Raw genomic sequence first — 13,069 nt, forward strand, 5'->3', positions numbered from 1 at the left:
AAATGATATCTAATTGGCATATGCCAATTGCCAGACCCCTGATTGAGCGCGTTTGTGCGAATTCCCTTTTTGTCATGCAGGTATGAGTATCATTGTGTCACGTGACTTACAACGAGCGGTGCTTAATAGGGTTGTTCGCAGGCAGGTACTGTCTAGTACAGTACTAATCACCGTCTGGCGTCTAGAGCTGAGTCACGTGATTGCAGTAATGAGCTAATTACGTAGCTACCCTGAACACGTGACCTTCATATTTCGTCACAATCAGAAGCACAACTGTACCCTGATTAGCATGCGAGCATATTATAATATAATATAATATAATATATTATATATATATAACACTGGATTTTTTTGCAAGACAGGAGTTTGCTGTCTGCACAAAACTGGATCATAATATTAATCATAAAACGTGATAAAGATAAATACTAGAGCTACTGTTCGTAATAAGGTTCACTTTTCCTCTAATTTAATACTGCCAAGGTTGCGATTATAGCCGGGGGCTAGCCCAGGGAGGTGGGGCCGAAAATATTTTTTCGGTTTTTTCTTAGTCCGCACCTACCCCTCGATACATAATTCTGGACTCGAGGTTTCCCCCGGTAATTCGATCTCGGAAGGCAGGCCTCCCCTAAGCTAAGCAACATGAGCTCGGAAGCGGGAGCTCTCGATACAGGAGGTACGTCTCAAGAACGACTCGGACCGAAAATTTTCTAAGTCAAAATTTTTCTTAGTTTTTCTGAAAACCACTTTTTTCCATGATTCAGGCTACCCTGTTCATTATTAGCCGAAAATATTTTTTCGGATTTTCGAAGTCCGCACCTACCCCTCGATACACAATTCTGGACTCGAGGTTTCCCCCGGTAATGTGATCTCGGAAGGCAGGCCTCCCCTTTGCAACACGAGCTCGGAAGCGGGAGCTCCCGATACAGGAGGTACGTCTCGAGAACTAAACGACTCGGACCGAAATTTTCTAACTCAAAATTTTTTCTAAGTTTTTCTGAAACCACTTTTTTCCATGATTCAGGCTACCCTGTTCATTATTAGCCGAAAATATTTTTTCGGTTTTTCGAAGTCCGCACCTACCCCTCGATACACAATTCTGGACTCGAGGTTTCCCCCGGTAATGTGATCTCGCAAAGCAGGCCTCCCCTTTGCAACACGAGCTCGGAAGCGGGAGCTCCCGATACAGGAGGTACGTCTCGAGAACGACTCGGACCGAAATTTTCTAACTCAAAATTTTTTCTAAGATTTTCTGAAACCACTTTTTTCCATGATTCAGGCTACCCTGTTCATTATTAGCCGAAAATTTTTTTTTCGGTTTTTCGAAGTCCGCACTTACCCCTCGATACACAATTCTGGACTCGAGGTTTCCCCCCAGTAATGTGATCTCGGAAGGCAGGCCTCCCCTTTGCAACACGAGCTCGGAAGCAGGAGCTCCCGATACAGGAGGTACGTCACGGACCGAAATTATCTAAGTCGAAATTTTTTCTATGTTTTTCTGAAAACCACTTTTTTCCACGATTCAGGCTACCCTGTTTATTATTAGCCGAAATTTTTTTTTGATTTTTTTTCGGTAAAAAAACTGAAATCCGGCAAAAATCCGGCTAATTTTTTCCAGCCGGAGCCGGAGCCGGAACCGGATTTTGAAGCCAGATATCCGGCCGGATCCGGATTCAGCCGGATTTCCGGTCGGTTCCTAATTGGGACTGAGGAATCTTTTGAATCCCGCCGGCCAGATGCCTGAGATTTACCTGTTTAAATACTCAGTCAGTAATTCGAGTGTTCAGAAAAGATGACAGATTTCTTCCTGTCTCACGACTGGGGCACAGATGAGGTGGGAAGGAACAACCACGACAGAGTAGGAAAAGTTAACGACAAACTCAAGGAGATGGAATTTGAGACGTGGTTTGATCAGGATAAGTTGTCGGGGAATATAATGGACCAGATGGCAAAGGGAATAGAGACCTCCAAAGTTAGTTTTGATTCATGGGATTTGGGAACGAGTTAGGAAGGATGACTGATTTAACAAAATTTTGTGCATAACTTAGATTTGAATAATTCAAAGTCGAACTTCAACTCAGCAGTAAGATAAGATTGCCAATAATTTGTGAGTCGAAAACTTTGTTGAGAAATTAAATTAAACGATACATTTAACGTTCTGTATTATATCATATCAGGTTGTTCTGGTGTTCTTAACTCGAAACTACGTAAGCAAGGTGACTGGAGACAATGCTTCTGACAACTGCAAGTTAGAGTTCAATCACGCAGGTAATATTCTAATATTAGCATTGAATAACACCAGCTTCACTTCTCTATGTATCAATATATTTATTACTAAAATATAATTCCTAACCAAGATCAATTCAAAGATCTTGTATCTAGAAGAGAATTAACCGTGCACTGATGACTGAAAGCTATACAATATATTGCAGTAAAACAATTCTCCTTGGCCCTAGTGCACACCTTCTGCATTATAACCCGGGAGTTGTTTCAGCAAGAGTTCTGACAAGTGCGAATCTGTTACCAGTAGTAATGGAAAGTAGTATGACCAACACATCTGACTGGAAGGGATCTATTGGGATTCAACTAGGAAATAAACTCTACGTTAACATGACTGGGAATGTCAACGATCCAGTTTATTTGGAAGAGAAGGTAAGTCTACAACCACGCGGCGCCCACTTGCTGGGTATGGCAGTACTCAGTCCTAAGGTGTAACTACTATGATGTTACTTACCAGGTCTGGAGTAGCGTATACTATTGAGTACTGACAAGTTCCATTCCAGATACAGGAGCTTCTGGACATAGTAAAAACCTATCCCAACATGGGTGGAGCAAGTAAGAAACTGCAAGAGGCAACCGCTGCTGACGATCAAGCTGAAGAAGAACTCGACAAGGAACAGAAAAGTATTATTCTCGTTTTCTTAGTATCTAAGTACATAAAAATTGACGATATCTGAGATCTAAGGGCCGCTAGATTTCGGATATAATTATAATGAGAATCTGAAAAAGGATCTGAAATGAGTTTACATTCAGAATAACAATCCACTCACGGGTTTGTTGATATTAAAGTTTTCTCTCTCGCAGCAAACGAGATCAAAGCAAAGCGTGCAAAGTCTTCCCGTGGACAGATAAAGTATACAGTAACATTTACTAACAAACATGACGAGGAAGTAGATCTTATCTGGAAAAATTACAAAGGAGGTAAAATCAAATATACATTTATACATAGATACATATGTATGTTTAATTTTGACCATGATATTTAAATGTGGAGTTTAAATAATTTTCCTAGCGAAATTCTTTACAAAAATAAAGACACTGCTTAAAGTAGAAGACCAGCGCGACTGTAGCAAGTGATTGATATTATCCGTCTTCAAATAACAACCACCCCACAGAGGAAGTACAAGTACGACAGGGGATATCCCCCGGACAATCACACTCGGAGTGTTCCTACCTGACACACCCTTTTATAGCACGTGACATTATCACTGAGAGAGTGTGCTACTTCCAGCGGGGTTCTGTCAAGAAAGTTGTGTTCGAGGGGATGGACTTTGGGGCTCCTCATGACGGGAGAATTGACGTGGATATTCTGTGAGGTGTCAATGGAATGTAAGGTTCACGTGAAATGTGTGATTTTAAATACTATACTGAGATGACTTTATTCGACGACCCGTCCCAATAGTAGATCAGATCAACTGAGTAGAAGTTACGCTATTTATACTTTGTAGAGCTGCAGTTACATGATTGAGTACTTCTTCCTCATGAATTTGTATTTAAAACCTGAATGGTTTTGAGCTAATATCTGTTATATCTAGACTGCTGTATGACCGTCATAATGTTGTATCTAAAACAGCATTGGTCATTGGACCATTCAATCTAAAAGGAAGTTTGTCTGCAATGTACAAACGTACAAGTTACATAAACATCATTTTCAACCTGCAAGTTAATATTTTTCTCCCCGTTAGTAATCGGCCGCAGTGTATTTTGTGCCTTCAGTCAGACTGACTCTTCAGTCTTCATGTTACTACTTACTACTAGAACTGTGTTTTAAATTCAATTTAGTTTATTTATCCTATTTTATCTTGCTAACAAGTTGACCAGATGGGCTCAACCCCATCCAAACAAAGATCTTTGAGGCGGACTCTTTCTTCACGCAGCCATACAAAGAAACCTACGCTCGATAACATTAACTTACTAACTGGATTTGTAAAAAATAACGGTGATGTGTCACCTAAATCATACTCCTCTGAAAATGATACTAAATCAGATCACAATTTCCATAATATGTCCTCCGAACAAGGAACCGGACATGCAGACAAGGTGGTGATGTTGAGATACACGGTGAATTGCAAAAACGAACACTCAGATCCAATTGACATCGTAGTGATAGAAGATGAGAATGAGGTCGATTCAGTGGTGAGAAAGAAGATAGCTCCGGGTGGAGCGGCTAGTTTTGAGGTTTTAGTGTTTAAAAAACCTCTGGATGGTAAAGTGTACGTTCATGTATAGCGTGTAGCTACTAAGCTGGGCCAAAGTTGCATTTTATCATTTCATGCCTTTACAAAATCGTTACGCTGGTTAAACAGTATTATATGTAATTCTAGTGAAGGGTCTCAGATTACCTTTTCGATGACAAAGCAGTGCCTTCTCCATTCCGTGACACTCGACACTGCAAGTCTAAATCCACTACATTATGGATGAGAAATGAGTTCTAAAGATACTGCCAGCCAATCCCGACTAAAGCTGCGATTGCCCCGGTGGGGATGCTCAACCTCATTTGTTGCAATTGCTCTGTAGAGGCTGAAAACCCTTGTCAGTATTTCCTTTGGCTGACGGAAGTATGTCTCCCTGCCTGTGATCAATGTCATGGATTAAGTTGCACCAATGCAAGACAAGACGATTCAGGAGAAACAAACAATTTGGAGGAAATAGCATAACCAAAAATGACCTATTAGTCGCCAATAAAAGACATCATGTTAATAATTCAGAATTTGATCATGTGATATATACATATTATACATTATACTAAGTAGTGATTTAAAGTTTCAAGTTAATTTTAGAATCTGATTACTGATTACTAGACAACGTTTTGATTGTACAACAATTTTTGGTAAAATTATTTCAATAAATCAAGGTCTGATGACCCTGAAACACTGATTCGCCCCACATTATAATGCCACCTGAATAAAATTGAGTCGATTTCGACAACATTTCCATGAAGACCCCACCCCCCCCCCCTGCCCCCTTAACTGTACCAACTTAAAAGTACATATTATATAACCGATCATACGAAACAAATAAATACAAGAATTCTAACGAAACAATAGATTGTTGAACTGAAATGCAAAACAGTATGAATAAATTAACAAATTAAATAATTGATATAACGGAAACTGAAGTCTGAACAGATTATTGGTGAAAAATTAAGTTATACAGAGTCAGTGACAAAATAAATTACAAAACATATCACAAAATTAACAAATTTGTGAAAAATTAAACATTTTTTAACAATTTAAATAACTTCTGTACAAAATCAAGCATTATAGAAACAAACCTTAAATATAAAAAATTAAGTAATAGATAAATAGATGGATGCTAATTGACCCTCGACTGTCTCCCAACCATCATTTAGTTAAACTATATTGTTTTTACTCCTGTAATTTGTAACGCAACCAACCTCACGAGTCACCACTGTTTATAATCGGACAGGTGTTCTTATCTCAGATGACCTCAACCTCTTACCCTTGGTCCAGCTCTGACTGGAAGACAACTCGAACGAGTCTCCATTTTCGTCGGCCACACGTTTCCTCTTTTCGCCGGTTAATTTAAGACTTTCAGTATCCTGGACAAGTCCACTGTCGTTGAGACTGTCGTACAGACTCAGACTCTGGGATTGAGAGCTGGGGGATGTGAAATAGGTCCTGAAGCCCCGTTTTGTTATCTCAGTTTTGTTGACGATGTAACCGAATTTGGAGGTGTTCTTTGCTGGCACTCTGATAAATCTGAAGAGTTGAAATCTTTACTTATCTTTTGATGTATGGATATTGAGATATTGGATATATTACACAACTTAAATAAAGTTTCTGAAAATGTAAAAGTGAAAAAATACTGTATAATGTCGCGATTATTAAGATGTACATTGTACAGACCTCTCACTTATAAGTCTGGTAATAAGTTTTTTCGCCACCTCAATGTCTATGTCAAGTCTCTGTGCCAACTCAGCCTCTTTCACTCGTTTTACCTAGCAAGGTTCGGTAAAAAACAGTTGATTAATAATTCCATATTACAAGACCCAACAAGCGAAAAGTTATCACGAATTAATTTGGTTTTAAGAGTATAACTGATAAGAGCTAAAACCTGATAAAAATTTACCTCGGTGAGTGTGAATAAAGCCCGCCTCCATAGGGCAGTAGCTTGAACTGTTATCTTATCTAACTTCTTAAAACTTGTATCCGTACACTCACCTAATATATTGTTAATGTTACTCAAAATGATTAGTTTTTATATGAACATCAAGCAGAATCCAGTTCGAACGTCCAGTCAAAGTTTGAAAATTTAATTATACAATTTTTATTGAATAATGAATAGCCAACTATTAATATAAGCAATGATTAATCGAGTATATTTGCTTATAGGTCACATGTATCTCCGATAGAATGGAGCATAATAATCGATTTCAAAATAAATGCTATTAAAATTAAACAATTTGATCTGCAGACAAAATAAACTTTAACCTGGGCATTTAGCACAAGTATGCGTATCTGGTACCGCGACACTGTCAAGAATTCTGTAACATAGACCATGTGACCACTTCTCACATGACACACACATAATTAACATTCCATCTTCGATAGAACTTCCACACACACAATCGACCTGCCAAATTAGTAAATTAATATCTTTTGTTATTTTGCTTCAAATTTCGAAATATCATTCATATAATATCGTGATTAGTGATATTCACAATAAAGCGAACTAAAACATTCCAACATATCTTGTTCTAAATAACAAACTGACACCGTTAAAAATGTGGTGGAAATCTACCACCTACATCATATGATCCACCATCAGTTTTGGGAGTGGTGGTCGTCATCACCGTATCAGCAGGAGACGTAGACTCCATAGGTTTCTCCTCCTGGCTGCCGTCCGTTAACTCAGCCACTATGTCCTTCGCGTCTGGACTCAGGTCAAAGTTGTGGCATTTTGTTCGAATCCGCATCTTTACAGAATGAAACTTTGTGCTGACCTCACCAACCTACAATTTATGGAGTATAATAATGTCTTGATACGGATTATAATAATGAAACGGTTCACCTGATCTGCTAAAGCTGAAACTGCCAATTTACCAAGCAATGAAACAGACAACATATTACGTAAGATTAATTGCAAGAAGCGATTGCATTAGGTTGCACTGAGTTATCATGGCAGCTAAACGATTTTTCTTACTTTTATATTGATTGTTTCATCTTCATACATAAAATCGTCAGACTTTGCCTCCATGAACCCAGCGGGATGATAATCAGGAGGGGTCACCTCGTCGTTGAAATATAACTTCATTGTCAACATAACATTATCCGGAAGCGGTTTTAACCCCTGAAGTAAACCTACTGTCAGAATTGTGGAATTATAAATAAAGTTGGGGCTTATCGAAATTAAATCTAAGTGAAATCGAATTCTCAATTTTCTTGATTTTACAATATTTCCTTTGCCAATACAGTAAAAAGCTAAGACATACCTGTGTCAGAACTAATATTGTTCTCAGAAGTGTAGTTGTAGTTTTCTTGGTATTTTCAGTGTCACTACTCAGTATTTTCTTGTCGTTATGGTAAATGTCCACCCCATCCTCGTAGTTGAACTTAAAGCTGAAATTGTGATATATCACTATAATATAATATAAAGCGAGACGATATAATATATTATATAAAAGGTATTGGAACCAGTATATCCGGAGAAAACGTTGATGGAATGGAAATTTGGTCCTATTTTTCAGATTTTAGTTTTCCGCGACCCAAATTTCACTGTTTGACTGAATTTTTCTTGAATGACCATCTAGCAAGCTTACTCAGGATGTCACAAGACACAATTGAGGTACTGAAAGTTCTATTCCCAAAGAAAACTTTGATAGACGAAAATCATCAGAATAGAAAGAGATTTTGCAAGGTTTTAAAGAGAATACCTTTTCTGCCGTCTCCTTGACCGAAATTTCGCGGTTTTAGCTGAATTTTTGACTAGTGACCAATCGGTAGTCGACTAATACGGAAGTACTTACTGCACACTAGAGGGTTTGATTAAAAAAATGTAAACAGTATCATTGATTATTGAATTGTATTATGAATATAATTAACAAACCTGTAGGACTCCAAAAGTGTGTTAGAATCAGCTGGATCGACATATAGGCCAAGAACAAGCGAATTTAAGAACTTCTTGTCAAGTGCTTCAAAGCAGCTTCTTATCCAGTGGCATACCTGGGATTAAACTGTTACTTTATTAACATACACAATATGCCCAAGGTGATCAGTGATTGGTAAGTATGTGAGTCAAAACAATTTGTTGCCTTGGAATTTGGAACTCCACCATGTGTATATATATTATACTGTTTAGTGCAGCCAATTAAGTTTTTACGTTTCTATAATAGGGCTTTAATTTCACTTACTTTATTCGCCCCAGGACAGGAGCTACTGTCAGAGAGAATCTTCAACTCTAAGTCCTCCATATTTCTATTACTATACGCATTTTCTGAGGGATGAAAGTCAAGTAACTTAGCAAAGGTATTAGATATAATAATCAAAGAAATTACTTGGCAGTAATATTGTTCAATAAAAAATTGTCCACCCTTTACTTAGATGCACCATTTGAACACTTTATTAGGTAGATTAAACAATTTTTTACAAGGCGTCATTAACCTGGAAATATGTTGCGTAGATAAGTCAAGTAAGACACGGATACAGCAAGCAACTTCTTCACAAAGAATGCAGATTTTTGTCCTGTCAACTGATCAGCAGGAAATATTGATTGCCAAGTTCCAACTTCTTGTCGGTGACAGACAGCTGTAGCCATACTAATATAATATTGATTCTTCAACTATTCATCATGATTAACCTACAGCAATGCAAGCTTTCAACACTTCATAGCTCAAAACAGGCAATGCTTATCACCATTATCATCTTATGATGACTCATTTTAGTCAAGCACGTAGCCAGTGCAGGGGGGGGGGGGGGGCAGGGGAGCTGCAGTCCCCCTACCCCGGAAAAAATTGAACTCAAGAAAAAAAAAATAAGCCCCCTAGTTCCCATGGTAACTGGGCAGTGGGCTGTGCTTATGACTGCAGTCTGTACTGTTCAAGGGGGCGGGGGTCTTCATCAAAATTCTCTTGAAATTGACTTTATAGTTGCTTCTGATAGAAGGGAGTGATATCTATCAGCTGTTTTTAGTCTCATGGAAAAATATTGAAAAAAATATTGAAAAAAATATTAGAAAAAATTTTGTATTCGATTTTGAAAATCTTGAACCTCGTTTTTTGACGATTTTTTCAGGTCCAAGATTTTCAAAATCGAATACAAAATTCAAGTAATAAATTAAGTCTAGCAAGTTTATTACAGCCTCAATAGGGCCTGTCGTGATATCATGGATCGCTTAGGTTCCACCAGGATCTGGTAGTCCTCATAATTCTGCGGCCTCTATGTGTTGTCATCTCGCACAACTCCGAAAAACCGTTGTGAGTTTGGCATGTGAAAATTTGCAGCCCTCCAGACATCGATTGGGTTAACGAGTTGTCGTACGTCACCTCAAGATCGGGTGACAGGGGGCTGAACAGGCCAGAACCCAATTGATTGGGTCTGAGGCCACGTGATTATGAGCCTGAGGTCACGTGACTATGACGTCACCTGAGCTCGTTCTCCGTTTCCCGCTCTTTGGAGCAGGTGAGCTTGCATGCTTGTGAAAGTGGGTTAAGTACAGCTGTACTGTAGTTACATCCAATTACCCCTAATAGAATGAAGATTTATTTTCTGACAGAAAGCTAGAAATTTACCAAAATATCGACTTTGTTCAAAATGTATTTTGATGATCACTCTTAACCTAAAATTGCACGAGAAATCGATTAAACTTGGTTTCAGAACTCAACAATGCTTCCTTATGCCTTAAGGGGGGGGGGATAGCAGTTAACCAACAAACTAGGACCGGTGTCAACCGAACTTTTGAGGGGTCCCGGACCCCAACCGCCAAACGGTGCCCGCGGGGCAGCCACGCCCATATTTGGTCCAAATCAGGCCCAATTTAGCCAAATACCCTGAACATGCCCAAAACCCTTTTTTTGTAGCTAGTGGTCCCCTGAACTCGTATATGAATTTTCATCAAGATTGGACAAAAAATGACTGAGTTATGAGCCAAAAACCATATGACCATATTTGGGCATACGCACCAAATTTGATCGATTTTGGCTCATAAATTGGTCCAATATCAATATTTTTGAATGAAACCAACTTTATATGGAAGGTAAGCTTATACTACACATTCTCTATGATTATCAGCTCAATATCTACCTAACTGTGGATTCTGTGTTCAAATAGTTGCAAAAAATGAACAAAATCGCCCATATATCAGTTCGCGATATTTGCAAAACTGATTTCGCTCAAAACAATAGAACTCAATAGGGTTTCAATATTTTTTCAATTTTCAGAATCGACGTAGAATCGCCTCATGACCTTAAGTTTTGTATTAGAATTTTGAGTTAGGCCTTTAAAAAAATTTGGCGGCCAAATTCTGAAAAATGCCCGATATTCTTCAACGGTTGAAAAATTCCGAATCTTATGGTTAAGTAAGAATTTTCATTGTGTCTTATCGAAAGTGAATGAGAGAAACACTTGTGACAATTTTATTTACTGGTCCTCTTATTTGTAAAGCTATCCTGAAGCTCTGCGCTCTTTTCCTTCTCTCATCCTGCCAGCTCTTCTACACAGCAGTTATTGGGAGAATTACGACGTGGCTGCGTTTGTTGTCCAGCAAGTAAGTTTAAAGTTATGGTTGTTAAATTTCCTTGAACTTCTATGTCCTATGATCTTGCCAAAGGCGTAGATATAGCGCGCATATGCCTACCGTATGATCAGCTGTTTGTCGAGACCTCAAAAAGAAATAACAGTCAACCAAATCTGACTGAGAAAAACTCGACTACATAGAGCAACTGCAAGGGTGGTGTCTAATTGGTGCGCGTTGGTAGTAATGAAGTTTTGACACATGTCCCTAAAGCGATTTCATTTAATGAAGTTTTGATCGAAAGCAAGTCGACCACAAAGAATTACTTAACTCATGCATGAAGCAATTCGTAACTCAAACTGAGAAATATGCCCGCACGTGCCACGTTTGTATACTGACCAGTCCACCACAAATGAACATATAAAAGGTGATCTGAAATTGAAACTAGTTTGATTTGCAATCTCTCGGTTCAACAGAAATGGCGGTCTCGTGATATAAGTTGTTCCGTGCAAAGCACAATTGAACTGCTTCCCGAATCCAACTATAATGAAGTATTTAAACTTGGTCCGTAGTCTTCGTGGAATTTAGATAGATCTTTATAATTCAATTCGTGGTGGTCCCGTGACCTGTCAAAATGGGTTAGACGGGTTCCTGCTAGTAGACTTGAACCTGTCGACAATATTTCAGGAATTATTCCCGCAAGAAATTATATTCCTTATATTCCTTACATTTTATAAAATTCCGATATTCTTCAAAGGTTGAAAAATTCCGAATCTTATGGTTAAGTAAGAATTTTCATTGTGTCTTATCGAAAGTGAATGAGAGAAACATTTGTGACAATTCTATTTACTGGTCCTCTTATTTGTAAAGCTATCCTCAATACATTCAATGACAAAGTGTGATAACCGTTAAAACAGGGGTCGAATTCACAAAAATAACGTAAACCGTTGATTTAAAGCAATCGCCGCTCCTGTCTCTTGATTGCTGATGATGATCAGGAACGCATGACGTATAAATATCATCACGACGATTATTGGTCACTCGAAATCGACCCGTTAAGAATGCAATGTAAGTGCGATGGTTTTTTTTGTGCATTTGTTACCTGTTACTAATTAATCCACAGGATCAAAATGTTTATTGTATCGATAAAAATGGATTTTAAGGCATAAGGGAGCATTGTTGAGTTCTGAAACCAAGTTTAATCGATTTCTCGTGCAATTTTAGGTCAGGAGTGGTCATCAAAATAAATTTTGAACTAAGTCGATATTTTGGTAAATTTCTATATAGCTTTCTGTCAGAAAATAAATCTTCATTCTATTAGGGGTAATTGGATGTAACTACAGTACAGCTGTACTTACACCCACTTTCACAAGCATGCAAGCTCACCTGGTCCAAAGAGCGGGAAACGGAGAACGAGCTCTGGTGACGTCATAGTCACGTGACCTCAGGCTCATAATCACGTGACCTCAGACCCAATCAATTGGGTTCTGGCCTGTTCAGCCCCCTGTCACCCGATCTTGAGGTGACGTACGACAACTCGTTAACCCAATCGATGTCTGGAGGGCTGCAAATTTTCACATGCCAAACTCACAACGGTTTTTCGGAGTTGTGCAAGATGACGACACATAGAGGCCGCAGAATTATGAGGACTACCAGATCCTGGTGGAACCTAAGCGATCCATGATATCACGACAGGCCCTACAGCCTCAACAATAAAACTTACTACTAAAAGATATTTTTTCAGTCTAATATAGTATTGCTCAATGAGATGGTGTGGAAATCGCTCATAAGACATTAGTAATGTTTGTGCCTACTATTAAAAGCCAGGGAGTGTTTTAGACGAGATTTGTAGTGAAATCAACAGGAAAATGTACGAGGAAATTCAATCTTGCAATTTGATGAACAAGAGATCAGTAACGAAAGAGAAACCATGCGAATGGTTGGAAACTGTTTGTTGTATATTGGACCAGTTCAGTATCCCCTGGCTAAGGAAGGCGATACCTCTTGCAGAAGAAATTGACAAGCTGAAAAGTGAGAAGATTTCATATCAGAGTACTATCATAGATCTTCAGAATAAGGCTATTGAAAAAAGCAACAAACA

At 38.5% G+C, this 13,069-nt stretch overlaps 3 protein-coding genes across 3 annotated transcripts in view; 1 reads left to right on the plus strand and 2 right to left on the minus strand.

The window, feature by feature from the left end:
- Nucleotides 1–13,069, minus strand: part of LOC134817522 (importin subunit alpha-3-like) — a 75,305-nt gene that overhangs the window by 61,591 nt on the left and 645 nt on the right. The window lies entirely within an intron of this gene.
- LOC134817197 (uncharacterized) lies at nt 1,744–5,051 on the plus strand. Its single transcript, XM_063826336.1, has 6 exons — nt 1,744–1,969; nt 2,175–2,265; nt 2,492–2,649; nt 2,781–2,901; nt 3,082–3,198; nt 3,393–5,051. The coding sequence occupies exons 1-6, from the start codon at nt 1,790–1,792 to the stop codon at nt 3,590–3,592; spliced, it is 867 nt and encodes a 288-aa protein (XP_063682406.1). The 5' UTR covers nt 1,744–1,789; the 3' UTR covers nt 3,593–5,051.
- On the minus strand, nt 5,273–9,092 carry LOC134816636 (HORMA domain-containing protein 1-like). The gene is made up of 10 exons (XM_063825573.1): nt 8,901–9,092; nt 8,651–8,733; nt 8,347–8,462; nt 7,733–7,859; nt 7,444–7,590; nt 7,049–7,252; nt 6,732–6,873; nt 6,370–6,461; nt 6,147–6,238; nt 5,273–5,999 (listed from the first exon to the last, which is right to left on the minus strand). The coding sequence occupies exons 1-10, from the start codon at nt 9,052–9,054 to the stop codon at nt 5,693–5,695; spliced, it is 1,464 nt and encodes a 487-aa protein (XP_063681643.1). The 5' UTR covers nt 9,055–9,092; the 3' UTR covers nt 5,273–5,692.

The sequence above is a fragment of the Bolinopsis microptera genome, chromosome 6, assembly GCF_026151205.1.
Source record: "Bolinopsis microptera isolate Bmic1 chromosome 6, MBARI_Bmic_1.0, whole genome shotgun sequence".
NCBI lineage: Eukaryota > Metazoa > Ctenophora > Tentaculata > Lobata > Bolinopsidae > Bolinopsis > Bolinopsis microptera.

What these genes read in the sequence shown, in the direction of transcription:
- LOC134817197 (XM_063826336.1), top strand. Translation starts at nt 1,790, where the DNA reads ATGACAGATTTCTTCCTGTCTCACGACTGGGGCACAGATGAGGTGGGA. An exon ending in GTTAGAGTTCAATCACGCAG is followed by an intron (nt 2,266 to 2,491) that starts GTAATATTCTAA and finishes GAGTTGTTTCAG; the next exon opens with CAAGAGTTCTGACAAGTGCG. An exon ending in CTGGAAAAATTACAAAGGAG is followed by an intron (nt 3,199 to 3,392) that starts GTAAAATCAAAT and finishes ACCACCCCACAG; the next exon opens with AGGAAGTACAAGTACGACAG.
- LOC134816636 (XM_063825573.1), bottom strand. Translation starts at nt 9,054, where the DNA reads ATGGCTACAGCTGTCTGTCACCGACAAGAAGTTGGAACTTGGCAATCA. An exon ending in CCTGTCCTGGGGCGAATAAA is followed by an intron (nt 8,463 to 8,650) that starts GTAAGTGAAATT and finishes GTTTAATCCCAG; the next exon opens with GTATGCCACTGGATAAGAAG. An exon ending in CTGATGGTGGATCATATGAT is followed by an intron (nt 6,874 to 7,048) that starts GTAGGTGGTAGA and finishes CTAATTTGGCAG; the next exon opens with GTCGATTGTGTGTGTGGAAG.